Source organism: Oryzias latipes, chromosome 12, assembly GCF_053564925.1.
Source record: "Oryzias latipes strain Hd-rR chromosome 12, Olatipes_Hd-rR_3.1".
In the NCBI taxonomy this organism is placed as follows: domain Eukaryota; kingdom Metazoa; phylum Chordata; class Actinopteri; order Beloniformes; family Adrianichthyidae; genus Oryzias; species Oryzias latipes.
Window position 1 is genome coordinate 16,880,789 of NC_136248.1, and position 22,535 is coordinate 16,903,323.

At 39.1% G+C, this 22,535-nt stretch overlaps 1 protein-coding gene across 1 annotated transcript; it reads right to left on the reverse strand.

Annotated features, from left to right (window-relative positions):
- Window positions 1–520: 520 nt before the first annotated feature.
- On the reverse strand, window positions 521–21,615 carry npdc1a (neural proliferation, differentiation and control, 1a). Its single transcript, XM_004074967.5, has 9 exons — window positions 21,286–21,615; window positions 9,638–9,772; window positions 3,078–3,170; window positions 2,634–2,855; window positions 2,308–2,374; window positions 1,978–2,068; window positions 1,767–1,846; window positions 1,592–1,691; window positions 521–1,517 (listed from the first exon to the last, which is right to left on the reverse strand). The coding sequence occupies exons 1-9, from the start codon at window positions 21,386–21,388 to the stop codon at window positions 1,446–1,448; spliced, it is 963 nt and encodes a 320-aa protein (XP_004075015.1). The 5' UTR covers window positions 21,389–21,615; the 3' UTR covers window positions 521–1,445.
- Between the last annotated feature and the right edge of the window lie 920 nt (window positions 21,616–22,535).

Genomic DNA, 22,535 nt, shown 5'->3' on the forward strand with positions numbered 1-22,535 from the left:
GCTGACCGCATCCACACCAAACACTAGAAAATACTAATTTGACGTAAAATACATGAAAGAAAAAGTTTTACTGGAATAAAAACAAAGTCGGGGAGCAAACATCTGTTAGATGGCTTTATTATTCTTGATTTCCTTTTCAACTGTGCCACATTTTGCTTTAGCTCGGAGAAATAATTGTCACGACTAGATTATTAATTAAATTCCTCTCATGTGTTTTGGGCATTTTTAAAAGTTCATTTTAAAAAGTTTGGCCACAGTTAAATGTTCTGATTTTTCCACATGAAAATGTACTTTTTTTATATAAACCAACTAGATTTAGACCTTAAATGTGACGTTAAAAATAAAAAGGTGAATTAATCTGTTTCTTTAAATGAGGCAGATAAAAAAAAAATATATCCTTCAACATAAGCAAGAAGAATCAGTAACCTTTTTAATCTTCCTTTTTTCTTTGGATGTTAAGGAAGGTGCATATATATTTGTATCTGTCGCATAAATATATCAAAAGAGGAACTGGAGTCTCTTTTACTCGTATGTGGTAAAAATTTATTTCCAATCTTTAGTCTGCATGTACAAATATCTATAAAAAGTGAACACCATCACTCTTCTGTATGTACATCTTGCAGCACAACGATAGCTTGGGGACAGTGAGAATTTAAGGGGGTTAGTAATACATGATCACAGCAAAACATTCATCCATCAGGAGCCACCTTTACTGAATATTGTTCCTGTGTACGACAGGATACAAGCAACACATAGAGAATAGTTCCTTTGGCATGATTTCAACATATTACAGTCAAACCATGCAACAGTCATGAGTAAGCACTTCCATTTTAATCTGTAATGACACATCAATAAACTATCATCCTACAATGTTCAGGAGCAGCTCCTCTGACCTCTGGAGGAGCAAAACAGCAACAAGAATTTGCTAATTCTTATGCAGAGATTGGGACTTTTTTTTTTCAGAAAGGCATTCCAGATTTGATCTGGAATATTTCCTGGTTTGGAATGTGGTTGAGCCATAAGAATAAAAATAAAAAAGAATTAGGAATACTATTATATTTGTCAGTGGGATATAGAGTGTCAGGTTTTTATAACATTCTTTGGAAACAGCTGCATAAATATGCAAAAAGATAGAAAGAAAGAAAAACACAACATTTAAACAAGAAAGACGACAAAAGACATGTAACAGGAGCAAATAAACATTAAAAGACAGGGTTTCTCCAAAACAGTGAGAGAAATAAATTAACAGGAGACCCTTGATTTATAGAAGTGATCCTAAAAGCTTTAGTGGGGCAGATATGTTAAAAGACAGAAAGAAAACAGTCGTTCTATCTCTTCATCTTTGATTTCATGCAGTGTGAAACACAGAGCTTCCCTCCTTCCAAATGTTGTGTCTCAATGAATGTGTGTCTGTGCGTGAGTAGTATTTGTGAAGTGTTGAGTCTTCACTTTTTCTTCTCCTGATATTCCATAGTCGAGTCGTCAAACAGAGGGTTCTTCACCTCCATCTCTCCAGTCTGTGGAGAAGAAAATGAAGCACGTTAGTTTCGGAAATGCGCGTCAAAGAGCAAGAAGGCGCGTGTCGACCCACCGGGGCAAGTCCGGGGCACTCGTAAACTGTGAAGCCACCTCCCACTTCCTCCTCATCGGACGTGAATTCACTGTCAACGGGCTTCTGCTCGGGCTTGTTACTAAAGACAGAAAACAAAGTTATAGTATCAAGATTCAGATAAACAAGGAACCCAAAAGGGAGAAAAAGGACTCACTTCCCCATGGAGATCATCTGTTGTTTCTGATGTTTATAGTGATACATTTGTGCACTTTTAGCAAGAGTGTTATCTCCCATCTGCAGATAAAAAAGGAAATGGAAGTAAGAAAATTTACAGAAACCTGGACGCGTTGGGACTGATATCCATGTGTGTAAAGAAAAAAAAGAGGTTAAAAGGGACAACAGGTGGAAAAAAGTGCGTCACTCACCGGAGTAGCAGTGGTTTTAGCAGAAGAAACGCCCGTTCCTTTGAAAGCAGGGTAATCTACCTTCTCAGCAAGACGCGATTCCGTTTGTAACCTGTAGGGGGCACCAAAAAACAACATCCCATGCAATTTAAAACCACCAAATTCAACAGTCTTTTACTGAAAGTATTTCAAAAAGCAATCTTTACAGTCAGTCTGTTATATGCTGCATTCTTAGATTATACATACATGCATATCTAGATTTTAATTCAAAACCCACAAAAAATGCACATTAAAGCCCAACAAATATTCATATATTTACATAAATCCTCATTTATTTTAGTGTTTACTCACTTGACATAACAGGCGACAGCCATGATCACAGCCACAGTGCCCATCACCACAAAGACTGACACCAAAACTGGAAAATGTAGACAAGAAAGAGGACATTTGAGGCAGAACTACAGGTGTGTGGAAATCCTACAATTTAATGCTAGACAAAGTTAAAGGTTCAAAATTGCAGTTGCCCTGAGTTAATAAGTGTTGTATTCATTAAAATAATGCAAGACTTTCAGAAAATTGTGACATTTACAAATGAAGAAACACTTTAAGAAGGCACAAAATAGGAGGTGATAAACAATAGATTTGACTTTATGCTACAAACATATAATTCTACTCACTGATGATAATGTTGTCATTTTTGGAAGTCTGCACGACATGCGGGCCGCCGTGGCCGATGGCCCCCTTGACCTTGGACTGAAGAGTTGTTTTGTTTGGAAGGTCAGCTGTGGTGTGGCGTGGAGCTTCGGTGCTGGTCAGCAGGACGTCGGCCAAGAGTCTGTCCTTCAGTTTCCAGGTGTCCGTCAAGCCCTCTTCACGGTCTCTTTGAACGGAGAGGAAAACTGCAGGAGGAGCAGCAAATGTACACGACAGATCAACCAGGGTACAGAATACCTTTAAGAAAAACAGATTCACATTTCAAGCGACTAGAAAAAGAATCCATAAATGGGTAACAGCAACATTAAGTGCAGTTTTATGGGCTATAAAGAATCCCGAAGAAGTTTTTTTTACACAAACTGAGCATTAATTGCTAATAAAACAGACTTTCTGACTGTGTTTCTTACCTGGTTTCTGTTTGGTTGGTTTCTTCCTGATCTTTTCTTGTTTTGCGATGAGATCGATCTCTTCCTCCAGGTCAGAGAAAGTTTTCACTTTGCCTGAAAAAAGTACAATAAATGAAACATTTGGAATTGACTGAAAATGGTGTTTTTAACATGTTCTTGTGGCATTTTCACATGATGGAGGACATGTATGATCAAAATTGGACTAAACATTGCATTTCTGAGTATTTCTTAATTCAATTAGTTGTGAATCAGGGGCAGACACAAAATTTGTTGTTACTTATGAAATACAATGTTGAACCAGTAATGTTAGATTAGGGGTGTGAGGGTTTAAACATTTTGGCTTAAAACAGCATAATCACAATTAAACGACCACTGGGGATGCTTTTAAAAAAGATCCCCACCAATAAAAACTGGAGTGGGACTTTAAGGATGAAAAGATTCAGGATTTCAAGAACAAAAAGAAAAGCATTTCTGTTTTTCTGATCTTGTATTAGAATATCCTTAATCTTTCTTCAGACGTCATGGACAGGGAGTGTGCCCATGCCTGTTGTTTGTTTGGGAAACTGGTAAAAAAAAAAAAAAAAAGGAGGGGGACAATTCTGAGCTTTTAATAGCCCTGTAGGCCAGACAGCGAGCCACATTCCTGCAGGACAGTTGAGGGCTCCAGGGCGACCAAGATCGACAGTGTGTGTGTGGCCAGGGGAAGGAGCACTCCAGGGGGCAACAGCCATCAGCCAAAAACCTGGCTTTACTGTGCCTCACTCACTACATCCACAAAAGACCCTGAGGCCCGCTGTTAATGGAGGTGATCAAAGAGCTAAATGTCACCCAAAGAAACAGCACAAAAACCCAGAAAGAGGAGAAGTGTGCGAGCGTGACTCCATTTTGGACTACTGTCATCCACTCAACATCGCTGGCCAGAACTTGAAGAGGTGTGGAGAAAGACATTCATGTCAAAAGTGCTAAGAAACCAAGAAACCAGGCCAGCACATCCATCCACACACAAGCGCTTGCTGCACCTCCAGCGCATTAAGAGATTACAGTCACTTTCAATCCAGAAGGCGGACCATCTGGCTGAGCCAATGCTCACGATATGACATGCCCGCACTTTCACTGCCTGCTTTGTTATTTTCTTACCCCCCCCTCCACTAATGGCCATTTAGTGTGCTCCATAGCAGGTGTCTGTGGAGGCGGGATGCACCATCTGTACTTTGCAGGTGGCTGAGAGCTCCAACTGTGCCTGTGAGCTCACCAGGAGTGTGTGTGTGGCAGCAAAGGTTTGAATATTAAAAGGAGACACACACTGACACGTGAGCCATGATTTGTAGGAGGTGTTTGGAATGTTACTGACAATCTGCAGCCACATCCACAAAGAACTGGACACGTTTAGTGTCTTTAAAGCCAGATCTGTTATGTCACCTTTGGCCAAAGAGCATAAAATGTAAAAAAAAAAAAAAAAGGGGGGGATTGGGGGCATGAGTGAGTGGATTGTCACACACCCTCTGAGCATGCACACCTTTCCCCGTACGAGAGAGATTCGTCACCGGGTTGATAATGACCCATAACCTCTTGGGAGCACCTGGGGGGGGGGGGGGGGGGGGGGGGGGGGGGGCTCCTGGGTACAACAAACAAACACTAAACATCCCTACGTGGATTGTGGGTCGCACACACTTGTGCTGTTTTCTTTTCCCACTTAAAAACCATTCATGTTTTTTTCTTCTCACAAGTTTACGACTGCACGGGTGCACCCCCCCCCGTGCTACGTTTAGGTCTGCAACAGCGTGAAAGTAAAACTGAATATTTTCAAAATAAAAATAACCACTTTCCCCAACATCTAAATAACATTTATTTTTACTATTCATAATCCTCATTTATGTTATATTTTTATATCACAATTTAAAAAAAAAAACTTTTAGAGAATTTCAATATCCTAGAAGATTACACATTTTCTCCCCTATGACAACAGCAAACTTAAATTATTAAATTATTGTTGAAAACACATAAGTATTTAAGCAAAAAAGAAATATTTTAGATCCACAGTAATAGTAAAAATTGCAGAATTAAAATACAAGGAATTCTACAAGTGCTTTTTTTATTCATCAGTGAGCTTTGCTGCCCTCTAGTGGCGATTTCCGTATTACAAGATCAAAACTACTAAAGAACTGTTCAATCTGCCTGCTTTCTCACAAAACAAATGGTTTTCAAATTTGACATCCAGCTTGAATTCCATACTTTTAAAAAGTAAAAATGCATCTATCCTAATGAAGATGGTGACAACTGAGCTACATAACATAAAAGCAGCATTTATTCATTTAGCCTGATCCTAAACTGAAGATGTGAAGATCACTCCTCCAATTAAAATCTCAGGATAATTGGATTGTGTATCTCATGACTGGGGCTATGGCTCATAGTTCTCCCTGTTTGATGAGAACTGTCGCAGCTGAGCCCACAGCATGGATCTGTAAATGAAACCCTACAGCTCAGTTTCTCAGTAAACAGCCTCACCTACCTGTAAAATGATATTTCAGAAAATTGGTTCACCCGTCTGCCAATATATATTTGATAGCTCCAAAAAGAAAGAAACCAAGAAGAAAATGTATCTTAGTTATGAATACATCTGCTTTTACACCAATACATTTAAAAGAAAATGTTTCTCAATTCCCGTTTTAATTTTTTATAGAAATTCTGTTTTCAGTTTACTTAGAAAAATAGAAAAAATATCTAATATACAAAGTGGGAGATCCATATAAGAGGCAATTTACAGAAAGTGGATCTCATCTCTTTTCTTTTATTTTGAAAAGGTCTTGCTTTTTATAAATTTTCTAGGCGGAAACAGCAAAACCTCTGCAGAACATTTGCTCAAGGTACAAAAACAAACAGAAGTATGACCCGCTTAAACAAAAAAGGGGCAAAATGAATCATGAATAGTTATATAGCGCATGCCAGAGATAAAAGTTTGTGTGTAAATCTCCTGAACACCTTCAACCCACAGCACTCGGACAATGTTAACATCCATTCCCCTTGCTGCTTTAAGTGGTTGGACTGGACTCTGAGGTAAACTCTGTGTTTACCAACGGCAGAGAACACCTCCAAGTCAAATACAGACTCATTCCACTAAGGCTGGAAGCAGCGCCGGCCTCACTTGTTCTCCTACTGTCAACAGTGCCGTGCATCAGCTGACAGCATCAGTTTTCCAGTCATTCTCTTCAGGGCTGAATACAACTGTCCCACTAAGAAAAAAAACAATTATGACTGAAAAAAAAAGGATGGACAAAAGCTTTCTGAACATGGATTCAGATGAATAAACTCCCCCGAAAATCAGATTATATAAAAAGATTCCCAACAGTCACAGCAGGTGTATAAGAGACACTTCCCTGAAATATTGCATGTTGGGTCACAGCCAGGAAACAAGTTACATATTTTTCCATCCATCTTTGTAGATAAAAGTTACATGACAGAGCACAGAAGTGAATACAATTAGGTTGAAGGTTTTGTAGGTTTTCACATTACTTCCTTCTACCTTATTTCACATGTTGACAGCCTCCTACATGACAAATGGTGAAATTATCTTTTGATTTGATATCGTCACCTTTAATATGACATGTTTAAACATCAGTCAGAGTCATGAGTCCTTACAGTTTGTGTTAAAGCCAGGGCTTAGTGACATCAAATCTGACCAAGATGGCGGCGACTTAGCCATGAAACTGGCTTCAAATCAGCCCGATTCAAATCGTCAGCGCTTGCTTCGTAGATCTCTTCAGAGACAGATGCTAGTTTCCCTTCAGCTTTCTCCAAAACCACAACAGAAAGCTTCTCCAGTAACCAGGTTTCCTCCAGAAATAAGATTACTTAAGAGCTTGTATAGAAACCAACTGAATTTAAAGATGCAATTTATCCAGAGTAATGCTATTAAACTGTGACAGAAACAGCTGCCTTCCAGCTTTTTATTCCCCTAAGACCCACGCACCTCTACAAAAAAACAAAACATGCATCTTTTTTTTTTTTCAACGGTGAAGCCTTTTGAATCTTATTTGTTAATGGAGAGTTCTGGGGATCAGTGCCCTCTGGGCTCCAGTTCATGGTTTATATAAGGGGATTTAAATCCTGATGGACGATGTTCATAACGCCACACGATCCCATCGGCCTAAGTCCACTGTTGGATGGTGTAACACGCACAGTTTCAAACAAGCATGTGTTCATACAAAAGGAGGCAAGTTCCTTTCATGATCCACACATCCTTTCCTCTCATCCGTTCCTAAATATTCGGCATGCATGCCAGTAATGCAATGACATGGAAATCAGAAATTAGATTTCCTTTTTTTTCCCCTGATTGAATCATATTAGATTTAGTGATGGGAATGAAGGGCAACAGCGAGGGAGAGATGTCATCCCCGTGATTAAGGCTGCCAGTGTGGGGGCGGTGCAGGGAGGTGGGGGAGTATGTGCTGCAGGGGCGGGGCAGGATTAAAGAGAGGGGGGGGGGGGGGGGGGGGGACTGACGGTGCCTGAGCCGGAAAAGAAAATGGAAGAGCAAAAGCTGTGACACATGAGGCAGGAAAGAGTCTTATAATCCATCACAGATACATTTTCTCAAGTCATTTCTTTCTTTTCAGCTCAGAACAAACTTGTAAAGACAAACTAAATCTTTGGTGTGTTCTAGGGGTAAACATGATCTAAATATCAAAATCAGAATTCAGTCTGTTTCTAAGCATGACTCTGCAATATTTGCTCATCCCTCACCCACCTGAGATGACTTTTATTCGGAGTCGTCTGCCTGCGTGGCGTCTGGATTTAACTGGGATTTGCTTCAGCACCGTTCTACTTTTGCTTTGAATGGATCACATGTTTCAGTCAAACCTTTTCATCTGAAGCAGCACAAAACCTTGCAGATTTGACCCCAATCAAACTATTGTCATTTGATTTGTTAAAGTCCCCCCTGATCATCTTTTGATCAGTTGTACAAGCGTTTCCAGTGGTCTGATAGTTATGATTGTGCCGTTTTTAGTCACAACCTAAAAACCAGAGTCGTTTTCAAGGACATAGTTTCTGCTGCACGGCAGTGGTTTATTCGAAATTCCCCTCTGAGCTGTGGGCAGGTCCGCTGGTGTAGAGTAAGCTTGCCCCCACTTGGCATCATGCATTTGCTCTGCCCCACGCTAACATTACCAGTGCAACAACAATGGCGAGTAATATCAGAGCAAGTGTCTACAAGTAGATGCATCAGGATGGAGTGGAGCAGGGGGCTTGTGGCTTGTTGTTGTTGCTGCTTTTACGTCACACCTACAAGCTTTTTCAAACTGCATTTTTTTTTCTGCTCCTGAATCACAACCACTTTAAAACAGAAAGACTCAGAAATACAATTTTAAGCTTCATTTTCTTTATCATGGGGAAAATTCCACGAGAACATGTTACAACACTAAAAACACTATTTTCATGGGAGTGGGTGTTTAACCATCTAATGATTGTTGTTGTTGGAGCACCGACCCCCCCCCCCCAAAAAAAAACCTCCTAAAAAGAACTTAATGCATTCCAAAATATCAAGACGCTATTGCAGAAAATCTCAAATCTGGCTTAATGGAAATAATAGAAAGAGACAGAGCAGTCTATTCCTATTTTCTTCCATTCCTTTCAATGTTTTTTTAAACATGCATCACTTGTAAAGTGTGACATGTCCTAAACAGTTTTAGCTTATTCTACACGATGAAACATTATGAGTTTAATGCCCTCCAGGTCTTGTTTTTATCAAAAATGGTTTATATACTTTTAAGTCAAATACATTTAGAGACCATTTTCAAGTTTTTGTCTGTCATCCTAAATTTCATATTTATCTAAATACATTTACTTGAATTTTAATTTTACTTTTAAGGGACTTATGGAAGCAAGACAAAATATAAAGTCGCTTTTATATATAAATTAAAAAAAATGTAACTGTCTATTTTTATTCTGCAATAAAACAAAATCAGTTTATGTCCACAGAGGACGCCATGTGCGTCCTGAGCAAAGACTGCAGCGTCCAGAAGATCTAAGATTTACTTTCTGAGATGCACAAAGTGGAGAAATTGTAAAAATTGCTAAAAAAATATTCTACAAAGTTAAAATTTTTTCTCAACTTTGAGGACCCAGTGTTAAATATTTAACTTTTATATTTTGAGGACAAATGTGGCTTTTTTTAATCCGTCTTCCTCACTCAAACATTTTAATTTTTTCTAAAATAAAAATGTTCTTCTGTCGTAGAGTAATAAATACTAGCCCTTTTTGACTAATAAAAGTAGACTTTTTACTTTTTTTTGGTCTTTTCTTCTTTTGAGCGACTGCAATATGCTTCCATAATCATTAGAATGTAGAGCAATCTCTTTGAAAAAGCTTTTTTTGGATGTTGATATGATTTTTTTCTCGCCAAATCATAAAAAAAAATTATATGTAGTCAACTACTTCTTAGTTTTAAAATAAAACGCTGCAGGCACAGGACATTTTCAGACAAAGCATTAAAATTGCAGCATTTTTAAAATGTTGTGAGCATTTCTGGTGAGAAGTGTGCACTTGTGTGTTTGTGGCCATACCAAGTTTGCGTGGCACACAGCGTCCATCCTCAGCCTCCTCATGTGAAGGTAAGCAGGGGCCACATTCAGAGCCGGCTTTGCAGTTGACCCGTTTCTGATTTTGACAGACGGACCGGGACGGGCAACCGGTCCAAGCTGGGGGAGGAAAGAAGTGAACATGATTTGGTGAGTGCTCTAACAATAATCAAAATGAGTTTATACAGGAGGATTTCAGCAAGGTAAGGGGAGAAATCCTTCACATTCAAAGAAAACAAAGAAAAAGAGGATGATGAGTTGGCTTTGCTGCTCTAAAAATGGGATTTAAAATGGGCTTGGATGTCACAGCGAGAGCCGCAAAACTATAAATACGGATATTTTAAAGGCATATTTTCACAAATCAACGTCAATGTTTTCGAAGCACTAAAAACAAAACATCTTTCTGTCCAAAACAATTATGTAGCATAGGAGTAAAAAGTGATCCAGACCTCCTTTGTATCAGACAGGTTAGATAACCACTTGACCTGCTTACTGCCAGGTCAATTATCAACTGTTCTACTAATTTAATGCCATTAAGAAGAATTTGTTGGAAAAGGGGAAATCAAAGTAACCGTTTTTGGACCATATAGCAATCACAAGTACCCAGAGAACATCCAGAAACATGCATTATCTACACAGCAGGACCACAGGTCAGAAACCTTCTCGTATGTGTTTAATATTTAATAATAATAATAAACATACAAGTAAGCAAGGCAGCAAGCAAGCAGGAAGCGTGCACAGAGCCGCACAGTGGTCTTTGGAAAAGGAGGGCGGACTCCATCAGAGCACATAATGAGTCCAGCACTTCTGCACCACAGGCCATCTAAAGGTGAATGGCACGGCAGGTGTCCAAACAGAAGGTGAAACGAGGCCCGAGGATGAGGAAAGTGCTTTTGAGGGCAGTGCTGGAGAGTCTGGTATATAGAAAGCATTCATGTAAAAAAAAAAACGGGAAGGGTTTAAGTTTAATTTGATGACTTTTGTCTGAAATATTTTGGATTATTGTTGAACCAAACCAAATATATGGATAAGAAATTGTCTTGAGTGAATGGTCATTGATATGACCTTTTTATTTTCTCTTTTGTACTTTTCATCAGGCAAAGTGAGAAGATGACTCAAACTTCTGAACGACTCATGACAACCAAGAACGCAGAATCAAAATTGAAATATTAGGGAAAACATGTCCTCTAAAGGTGGAAACCTCAAATAAGGAAGTGTTGTTGACTTAAATACTGATTATATATGCATCTTCTCTGTGTTTGGCTGCTCCTTTAGGGGTCACCACAGTGAATCATCCACCTTCATCATAAAACATACTTCACAGAATTCTCACTCATACTAACCACGCTCATGTCCTCCTTCCCTACATCCATGAATCTCCTCTTTGGCCTTCCTATTGTTTTTTTCCTTTCTTCCCTGGTAGCTCCATCTTCAGCATCCTTTTACTGACACACTACACTACCATCGTTCTTCCTCTGAATGTGTCCAAACCATCTCCATCCGCTCTCTCGCATTTATCTCCAAAACATCTAATATGATGGATTCATTCCTGATCCAATCCAATCTCATCACTCAACATCTGCAGCTCTGCCTCCAGTCTCTTTCTCAAACCAACAACATGGCTGCTCTCACCACAGTCTGCTACACCTTTCCTTTCATTCTTGATGACACTCTTGTCACAAATTACACCTGAAACCGTTCTCCACCACCTCTTTCCAACACTTTCTGATGTTCTGGACTGTTGACTCTCCAAGTACTTTACGTCGTCCACCTTCTTCATCTCTGCTCCCTGTTACCTCACCGTTTCACTTGAGTTCCTCTCATTTACACACAGATCTTCTGTCTTGCTGCTGCTGACCTTCAAACCTCCACCTCTCTAGACGTCCCCCCATCTGCTTCCTGCTTTCAATAGATCACAGTATCATCTGCAAACATCATGATCCACACAGAATCCTGTGTAACTTCATCTGTCCATCACCATAGAAACAATAAGGAGCTCAAATCGGATTGTTGGTGCAGTCCCACCTTCCCCTTGAAGACCTCAGTTACACCCACCACACATTTCACTACTGTCTTAAAGATCTCATTAACAACTCCAATGTTCTTCACTACCAATCCAGACCTCCTCCAACAAAACACAGCTCATTTCTCTCTGTATTCTGTCATAGACTTTCTTCAGATCAACAAAGACACAATGCAGCTTCTTCTGACTTTGTCAATTATCTCCAGAAGCTTGCTTCATGCAAACATGGCATTATCTTCTTTGGCTTGAAACCATACTGTTATTCACAAATGCTCACTTCTGATCTCAGACCAGCTTCCACTTCTTTCTCGTAACACACTCCTTAACTTCTTCATTCCACCACCAAGTCTCTTTATCTGCTTTCCTCATTCCAGATGACACAGCAGGTTCCTTCCTCCCAGTCTCCGTGATCCCTTTAACTGGCGCAGTCATCTGGAGGAACTTTCTGACCTCCCAAAGCCCATTTTCACTCCTCCTTAAAAGCCACACAGCACTCTTCCTTTTTCAGCTTCCACCGCTTGGTCCTCCGCTGTGCCCACTTCATCGTCTTTACCACCAGTCATCCTACACACTACCATCCTATGCTGTCTGGCAACACTTTGCAGTCACCGATTCTTTCTGATTAAAACGTCTGCACAACATGAAATCAACTTATCTCCCCCCCCCCCCTCCACTCTTCTATTCATATTTTCTATAGCCTTGTGTTCTTAAATGCCATTTCCATTCCTTGGCCAAAATCCACTCCCATCTGTGCTTCTGCATACCTGTCCTGAACACTAAACTCAGCCATCACTTTCTCATCACCTTTGTTTCTCTCACCTACATGCCTGCTGAAGTCGGCTCTCATTTTCTCCAGAATGTTCCCTTCTTCTTTAAATCACATCCTCCCTGGGGCGTTAAACCACTGACCACTTTCAACATCACACCTTCAACTCTCAGCTTCTGACTCATTACCCCATCTGACACCATGCATTCAATCCAATAGATCATACACAAAGTGAAAAGTGAGACTAAAACTATTTGTAAAAGGACCCTGAACTTATCAGAAGCACCAGATGATTTTACATCCATGATGCAGTTTTATTTGCACTTTCATTTCCACACAAACAGAAATGATAGTTTTCCTCTCAAGATTTGTTGCTGCTGATGCTTTGTCCAAATTCAAGGTTGATATAAGTTTTCCTTTTCTTGCATTTTATTGTATCAAATCATCAATGCGCTCATTTGAAAATGGGAAGATCTTAACTGCTCTTTTGGACACACGCCATTTATTTGTTTATTCATCCTTCACACCGAACGCAGATAAATGACTAGTGAACTGTACATGCAGCTAATCAGAATGCGAGCATCCTGACTCATTGCTGGTTGTGACGCTTGGACTTTTCTGTTCCCATGGAGAGGAAAAACTCAGTCACCTCTACGTTCTCTTGCTGCCTTCACATCCCTGTGAGGATCGGATGCTCAGCCAAGTCTTTGTTGCTACTAAAAGACTTGTTTTTCTCTGCTTTTTCATACTCACTTTATAACCTCTTTTGATCCCTTAAAAATAGTCTCTTTGTCTTTCAACAGGTGTCCTTTAAATGAAAATGTAAAAATGCTTTGGGGAGATGTAAATGAAATTAAAACTACCCATTACGGTTAATCAAAGACCCACTCCGATCACCTTTTGCCCTATTGTAAAAGTGTTCCCAGTGTTCTTTTTATTATAATTATACAAATTTTAGCTAAAAATCTGTTTTGATTTCTAGGACATGGTTTCTGCAGAGTTCATTAGAAATTCACCTCTGAGTTGTGGGCAGAACCCCGAGCTCTGTGTTTCCACTCTCTACTGTTAGTTTACAACCCCTCACAACCCCAACCTAACATTACCAGTGCAAAATAAATGGCGAGCAATGTCATAGCTATCCAGATACCAGCTCAGACGAGGAAAACAAAGACGTAGGGGATGCATCAGAATGGAGCGGAGCAGGGAGCTTTTGGCCCGTCCAACGAATTTTCTGGGTAACAAATACGCTCTTTTCCAACGTCTGCTCCTGATTTGCAATGATTTGAACGAAGAAATACTCAGTAATAAAATTTTACGCTTAATTTTCTTTATATATGTCCCTCCATCAGGAGAAAAATGCAACAAGAACATGTTAAAAACACACACACATCTCATCGGAATTGGCCTTTAACCCTTGTGCTATCCTAGGCACTTTACCATTGGGAGTTGGGTCATCTAGACCCACTAGACAGTGCGCTGAACCTTTTTTCTTCAATGATTTGGGATCTTCACTGGTGTCCATGGATTACATGAAATCTTTCCACCTTTGTCATGGTAGGGAGAACACGTCAATGTAAGGGTGGGGTCATAGGATAGCACAAGGGTTAAAGGAACTTTTAGCTTGGTTTTGGATGGCGAAACTCTAAGTTTTACTCCAGTTGTCATCAAATGTCATAAAGATGAGCAGAATAGTTGGCACCCATTCTGTTACTAGAAGAAAAACCCTCTGTTGTCACTGAAATAACTTAAAACTGTTAAAAATGAGAGAAGCCTTGTTCCTCACACAGCATAAAGCATTTGTTGCAAGTGTCGCTTAAATGAATCACAGTCTCAGTGGTAAAACAAAGGAGCAGCTGAAATTAATTCCATTTATAGAAGAGTGATTTGGAGTTTAAAAATAGCACCACTCCTGGTTATTAAAATACAACCAGAGTGAATGTGGAACATGCTATGATGGACTGGCATGCAGACCCCCTGTGACTGTTATCAGGATGACGCAGGCATGAATGTAGACCTTTATTCTTTAGGCAGACGAACCGACACTTTTGTCAAGGATTGCCGGCAACAGAAGGACACACAAAAGCAAGCACACCGCAATAAGGCTTTTTGTGAACTCACTGCACTGCAGTTTAGATGAAATCTGAATCAATATCTGAAATAAAAGCTTCTAGCAACAAGGAAAGGCAGATCTATTCCTCTAGGAAAGCAATAGAAAAACTTTCTCGTGATGGTACACAATTTATAAGTGACTGTCGTGACAATAGAGAGTGGTGAGGGAAGTCAGTGGGGGAAAAAAAAAACTCATGCCTCTGAGTTTCTTTATCTTCATCGGGACATCTTGGTTTTTCTTTGCATAAACCAGGGACTCAAAGAAAGACCCTGAAAAACACCTTACAAATCAATCTGTGCCTGCTGTTGCTAAGCGGTGTGCTCGGCAGCAGCTTTTGAGTGTCAAACCGAGGGACGCATTCCACTCGACACTCACCGAAACGCCACATGAAAGAAAACGCTGCTCAGCTTGTGCAAAACATCGCCCGACGTGTAACCGACCGCGTGTCATTATGTGTGAAAGTCTTTGTCTGTGGGTGAGAGGGCTAGAGTAGACGTAGGAAGTGGGTTTGGCAGAAGGGTCGCACACTCCATTGTGCACACATCCTGAATCAGAGAGCTGACCGGAAGTGAGCCAAACACTTCAAATCAAGTGGAAACATTAAAGAGCTCTGCTTACCATCCTCTCTTTTTTTATGTGGATAAAAGCATGTAAGTGCTTCTGTGTGTACGTTTGCTCAGGCTTTTAGTGTATCTAAGCATCTGCTTAGAAACACTCTTCTTGAATGACAGAAAACAAACAAAAGCCTATGAGCCAGTTTCTAAATGTTTGTTTTTAGTGGCATCCATTGGGTTTGGCCCTTCTAATGCATTCTTGCACATACACTACTTTGGTTTTTAAACAGTGGGGCAAAAACTATTTTGCCGTTTTTTTCCACTTAGAAAGACGCTAAAGGAGTGTTCTGTTCATCATAGAGTCAGTATAAAATACAATTAAAATCAAGGAAGTCACATTCTAGGATTTTCAAAGAATGTAGTTTTTTCTCTAACTGCATTTATCCAAATCTTAATCCAGTAAACATTTGTTCTTGTTGGATAATCAGACTCATGCTGCATACAGTAGTAGAAATGCATTTGATCTCTGAGGCCTTGGGGAAAGTTGAACCATTGCAACAGATCTTCCAGAGATAAGGACAGTTTCGCTTCAGCTACATGGCATCTTGAAACGTTGCGGGGCGGACAAACACGCTCTTCATGTCAGATAGCAGCTTCCTTCTTTTGACGGTGGTAATCTGACAGGAGTGTAGCTTGGAAACAAGAGTTCTGCTCCACTTTAATGCTTTATACTTTCTAACACATTATAGATCACCATCGCTTTATCACTTTTTTATACCTCTTTTGTTTCTATCTTTACCGGTTCCCAGACACTTTTGAAAAGCGTCACATCATTCTACTTTTTCTCTCAGTTTACAATCTTTGACATTTTTGATATTGCTCATATGTCAGGTCATCCTGTTTGAGTCCCATCCCTCCTAATGGCTCTAATGTAATCAGCCTTGCCCAGACAGCTTGGAACAAGGAAGAAAATTGAAATTTGAACATCAAATCTTGCTAAATCTCTGTTAAAGAACCTATTACTAAACAAAGGTGTAAAGAAACAATAATTTAAAAAAACGTCATGATAAGGAACATTAAGCTCTGCTTTATAATTAACGGGTTTTTATAGAACTATGGGGATAATATAGAGAAAACACAGATGTAAAGAGGAGTAAGTATCACAATGAGTCAGAAAGGAATATCTAAAACTTCTAATTCATCTTCTTGTGTTTTTATGAAGACAAATCTCAGCCTTTTTGTTTTAACATTTAAGTTCCCCAATATATTAATAAATGATTTCACCTTTGTTCCATTTAAATAACTAGCTTTATGAAAAAAAAACATTGGCTTAGAATAGAATTTTGATAGATTAATTAAAATGCAGTTAAAACGTGTTTTACTGGAAAAGATTGAAACACAAACGTTTAAATCGAAATCTAATTGAACCAGTATTTTTGCAATAATACCCAACCCTTTTTTGACTGTCTTTTGTAACCTCTGGTAAGTAAGAAAAAAATACAAATTTACCGCTGGATTTGTTAAGATTTGTAATGCAGGGAGGTTTTATAGTAGAAAGAGAGAGGGAAATAAGTAATAATATCTAAAGATAAACATAGCAGCTTTACTTTAATTATCACATTAGACCATGTTATTTTATTTTTAAAAACCTCTTCAGTTTGGAGTAAATAAGAAGAAAGACACAAAAAAATAGCCTGCATAAATCTAAAAAAAAGAAAGAAGTACTTTAACCAAAATACTAGTTAGTTTAAAATGAAATACCAGCAGGAGGTAAGGACAGGATAGACATGTGTGCACAGCTTATGTACTTTGGATGAGTTCCTCGTTTTTTCCACTCATGTTCTTCAGATAAAAGTCTCAAAAGATAACAGATAAAAGTTTTAAAAAAAACTGCTTACTCTTGCCTTAAAAACGGAAAAGCTCGACAAAAAAAATGAACAGCTCACTTGGATTTCTCAGAAATGACAGCAAAACCCGAACTTTAGCTGCTGTATTTGTGGTAACAAGTTAAGCTCTCGGTTGCAGTTTTGTATGGGTGCGATTTCCTTAATGTGATGCAATCGACTCCTACGGTGCAGAGTGGAAAGTGGAGCATGACTCTGCACCTGTTTAACACAGTAGAGTTTTTTTTTTTTTTTGGTTTTATTTTAGTACACATGGCAACAGGTAGAAAGACGTAGCAGGAAATGTCTGGTTGTTATGCAAGTTCACGAAGCTCTAAATGCGAAAAGGAAGTTCCTTTTTATAAAAACAGTGGAAGAATTTCATTGTTCATAATGGAATGCAGGGTGCCAAAGAATGAAGAGAGGCCAGTTGCCTTTGAGTTATTTTTTCTTCCTCTCTCTAGGTCTAGGATATGCTGTTTGTTTTCCTTTTTACTGTAACTTATGTATTGTTAGAAAATTAGGATAACTAAAGTTATGATTAGTACGTCCTCACCTAATTTGTCTTTAGTGTGCTCCCTTTAGGAGGCGCAACAGCAAAGGACCCACCTTTATTTAACCCTATCCTCAGTATTCTCCTCTTCCCCCTGTTCCATGTGACCTCACATGCATTCCTCTCCTCTCCAGAGCAAACCTCCACCTGTCTAGATTCTTCCTCCACCTGCTCTCACTATAGATCACAATGTCATCTGCAAACATGATTATCCACAGAGATTCCTGTCTAACCTCATCTGTCAGTCTATCACCATAGAAACAAGAAAGAGCTAAAAGCCTTGGTACAGGTTCACCTCCACCTTGGACTCCTCTTTCACAAAATCTACAAAGACAAAGTGTCTAGAGGGTAAATGTCATAGACTTGTTTAGCGCTTTTCTACCTGCCTCAAAGACCCAAAGCGCTTTACAACCACAGTCCTATTCACACAGTCCACTGCTGAACACTGACGCCAACCTATAACCACCAGAGGTAGGGTGGGGTTCAGCCCACTTCGACACATGCGCGAGCAAGGCAAGAATCGAACCTGCAGCAATCCGATCAGAGGTCGACCGCCCTCCTACTGCGTCACAGTCAAGGACACGATGCAGCTCCTTCTGACCTTCTCTGTTCTTCTCCAGAAGCATCCTCAAATATTACATTTGAAGTTATTTTCCTTGGCATAGGTCATAGTGTATGTCACAAATACTGACTTCTGACCGTAGCATAGCTTCCACAAGTCTTTCCCATAATTCCCATCTTAATTCCTCTGTAGTTTCCACAAATCTACTCTGGAAAACTTCCCCTCCATTTCTCAGGGAACATCTCACTTTCCATGATCTAAAGTTAGTTTTAATTTAAAATTTTAACCAAGTCTTACAGCAAACTGTTGATCAAGGCAGAAAATTTGGATTTAGTCTTTGTTTTTTAACCTCATCATGACTTTTCTCAGCCAGCATCTTATTTTATTACCATGTGAAATTCATCTAAAAAGTGTCTCGGTATGATTAGGCTGATTTTGCTTAAGTCAAAGTTCACATACCTGCTACTTAAAGCTGTCCGCATGTAATTTGGATTTACTTAAGGATGTGGTTACACTCAAAAGTAAAAAAAAAAAAAAACAGTTCCTGAGACAGAAACTGGGGTTTTTCTCATTACTCTGTCATTTTTCTGAGATTGGACCAAAATGTACAAAAGTGGTAAATGGAACATTTAATGTTAGTAATAAAATGGAAGGACATAACCGACGTCACGTCAGATCAAATGTTTGCTTAGGTTGTAGAATCGGAGCCCCTTCATTTCCTGAGCAGGTCTGCTAGTCAATGAAATGTTTTGCAGGCAGAAGCTAAAGCAGGAAGAGTGAGATGATCTGAAAACAAGTTTACTGCTGCTGTTTGCACATGCTGTCTTCAAAATTAAATTCTTCATTTTCTCTGTATATTGCATTTCTTTACAGCTTTAAGTTTTTAATTTTTAATACTAATGGTGTTGGAAACACTTTGTTTCCTTAAAGATGAGTAAATGTTATTTCCTTTCATCATCTTCTTCATGCACATAACTTCTTACCAAGGCCAGATTTATTCTTGAATAAAAAGAAACCAACTGATGTCTTCTACTATTTAAAACTCCACACGTATGCTTTACCTAATCCCCGTGTTCTCCGTGCCTGCCTGAGTTTTTGTATGTCATTCTACCGTACCCTTTCCTGTTCTGAATACCTACCACGACAGAAATATCTATTTTTGCTGAAGGGCAGTAAAATTGATTGAAAATGCCGCGAGGCAAGAAGCTGCAAGTGGAAAGCAGAGATGGAGCACAGCGCTGACCGTATTACTAGTTAAAGCTTAATCCTGATGGAAGAAAAGGTCGCAGGTTTGCTGAATAATAACCTCACAGAGCCTGTGTGGCTTTGGTGAATAACACGGCAGCACCAAAGTGACCACTTCATTTTAAAATGTGGAAATTAGAACATTCAATGTGCTTCGGTGGATGAGGAATAATGGGGGGGGTTAGGAAATAAATCTGTATACCGGTACACTCCAGTAGGCCAGGTAGAGTTTAAGGAACCAATTGCTTAAATGGAGATTTTGGAAGAGCTCCATGCCCACAAATTAATGCTCATCGACGGCTGTGTGGCAGCACTTCTAGAGAAAAAAAAGCTGAGAGATTTCTGTGCCGCAGTCTAAATCAACTAAACTGAATGGATGAAGGTTCCATTTATACGCATATATATTAAAGTACGGTACTAAAAGAACTTCTACCGATCACCTCTCGATCATTTCAAAAGTGTTCCCAGGGTTTTTTATTAATGATTATGTCGTAATTAGCCAAAATGTACAAAATACAAAAAAGTTGTATGCAGGACTGTAAATCCATCTGCACTTCCAATCATCCATCTGTCCTCACACTCTCCTGCTAGCTTACAGCCTCTCAAAAACCCAACCTAACATTGCTGGTGCAACAAAAATGGTGAGCTTTTGGACCTATCCAGACAAAGAAAACAAAGATGTTCGCGGATATATTTGTCTGCAAGTAAATGCATCCGAATGGAGCTTGTGGCCTGCCGATTATATCACAAATAGGCTCTTTTTCAAATGGTACTTTACATGATTCACAATGATTTGAATAAAGTAATACTCAGAAAGGAATTATTAAGCTTAATTTTCTTTCTATATGTCCTCCATCATAAGAAAAATGCCACAAAAACATGTTAAAATACCAAGGGTGAGTCTTTAAAAATATGTTTAGAACCGCAAATAAACTGAAAGCCATAATTTTGTTTAAAATCTCTTCATCTTTGATTTCTGATGAGAGGAAGCACATTTTGAATGACTTTCCCCGTCTTTAATCAAACCACAAACTTTTAACTTCTTGTCTCAATTCAGGAAATGAATGGAAAAAAATTGAGATAATAATAAGAGAGAGTTAATAATAACTTGTGTCTGACATGCCCCCCCCCTCCCCTGTGGTTTGATTAAAAAAACTGTATTTTCCATATTTAGGTAAAAATGTTTATGATGAAAGCAAGTTCCATCTCAGCAGATGAGTCAAAGAATCCGGAAAAATATCAGATTTACGGGCAGAGTTTGATGAGTCAAGTAAATGTGCCTCTAGTAGTCACTTTGTGGCTAAAAAGGAAAATCAGCAATTATTTCAAATAGATAACATACATACATTTTGATAATGATCCGTGTTAATGTTGCATCGCTTTAGTCAAAATGTAGATCAAGAGGTTATATAAAAACTGGAGGTTCCACGTGATGACAGTCCAGCTGTTGCTTTCTCATCATCCTATGTGTAGATTTTCTCCTTAGCACTGATGTCTGCAGCAATCCACTCCATTAAACCAAGGAAATGTTAATAACACTGTATTACATAAGGTTTTTTTCTCCTAGTGACCATAACCAAATACAAAAAAGCAGCAATGATTTCTTTAACAATAATCCAAAAGTTTGCTTTTAGTTTTATTTATTATTAAACAGTAGGAGTTTCCAACAAGGAAGGAGAAAAAGTGGAATGACTGACATGACAAGGAAGGGAATTTTTTCATGCACTTGTTTGACCTGTCACCAAAAGGAAGCTGCAGATGTGACATCAGAGAAAAAACATCACTTAAGTTGGACTCAAATAGCTTTATAAAAGGTCACAAACAGCAATTGGATAAAAAGACAAAACAATAAAAAATAATAATAGTAACTTAAATGCACATTTCCAAGAAGAATTATGTCGCTTCGGGGTTCATAAGGTGTGTTGTTGTGGATTTACCTGGTAGGCTAGCGCTGACGGGGATAAGCAGCAGGAAGGCGGCGAGCACAAGCAGCGAGGCCCGGCGCTGGCGTCTGCACCGCGGGCTGGAGGGCAGCAGCATGCTGGGGTCTTCTCGTTGAACTTAAGACGAGGACGGTTGTTGTTGTTGTCATTCCTACATCACGTTTTTTTTTTCGTTGTCTTTCTGTTTTGTCCTGTAAAGCAAGAAAGCCTAAGAGCAACGTGGACGGACAACGAGGGGATGAGCAGGGAGCACTGGGAGGTCCGCGCGCGCACTGAGCGGCGTAATCCGCGTCAGGGCTAAAGATAGCGGCGTTCAGTCAGGGGAGGAGGGGGTGGAGACGTTTTTGATTTGATGCCTTCAGGGCTTCCTTGTAAAATTTAAAAATAGACTCCTCGAAGAAAATTGGACAGTTCCACTTTTGGAAGAAATGTGTATTTTCCCGTCTTTCTATTATGATTCATTTATATTTTTCCTTGTCTTGAAAGGTTTTGATACATCAATTTTTAAACGAAGAAACACTCTGAATATCTAACAATAATTTTTGCAATTTAAGAAAATTAAAAGAAAATCATTATTTTTTTAATGATAGGCTTTTAAAAAATATACAAAATAATTGTCAATTCAATTTAACATAAAAAAACGAACAAGCTTTCTTTAAATCCTATTTTAACACCTCTCAATCACTCAAAAACGCCTGAGAAAATGTTTAAAAACGACAGTAAACATAAAATTGAATTGATATTTGCTATTTTTTTACATCTGTGTTTAGCTGTCAACTGCTTTGCTTCAATTAGGCCTAATTGTCACAATCCTGTATACCCACAACACTTGAAGGCAACTGTTTACAGGCGATTAGAAGGAACAGCGCCGGGGTAGATGTGACGTCAATACGTAGAATAACCAGTTTTTTTCCTCCAGCGTGACGTTGCCCATTTCCTCACGACACTCACGCATCAAGAGTGGCAGAAACGGAGAAAAAAACACTACCACACACTAGCTGCTTTCTTACAATAACATGAGTCATTTTTACTGTCAAGCATTTTAGCAAACAGCATTGATTAGGAAAAATTGTAACTGGAATGGTGATAAATTGTTGTTTTTCCTCCCTAGACTTTTACAAAAAATTACGCAAATGTGAAGAAAATGTAAATCGTTTTTTCCATAAGAAGTCTTTCAAATTTACTGGAACAGAACCTAATTTTAACGTAAACCTTCTGAATTACAATGAAGCAAATACTATACA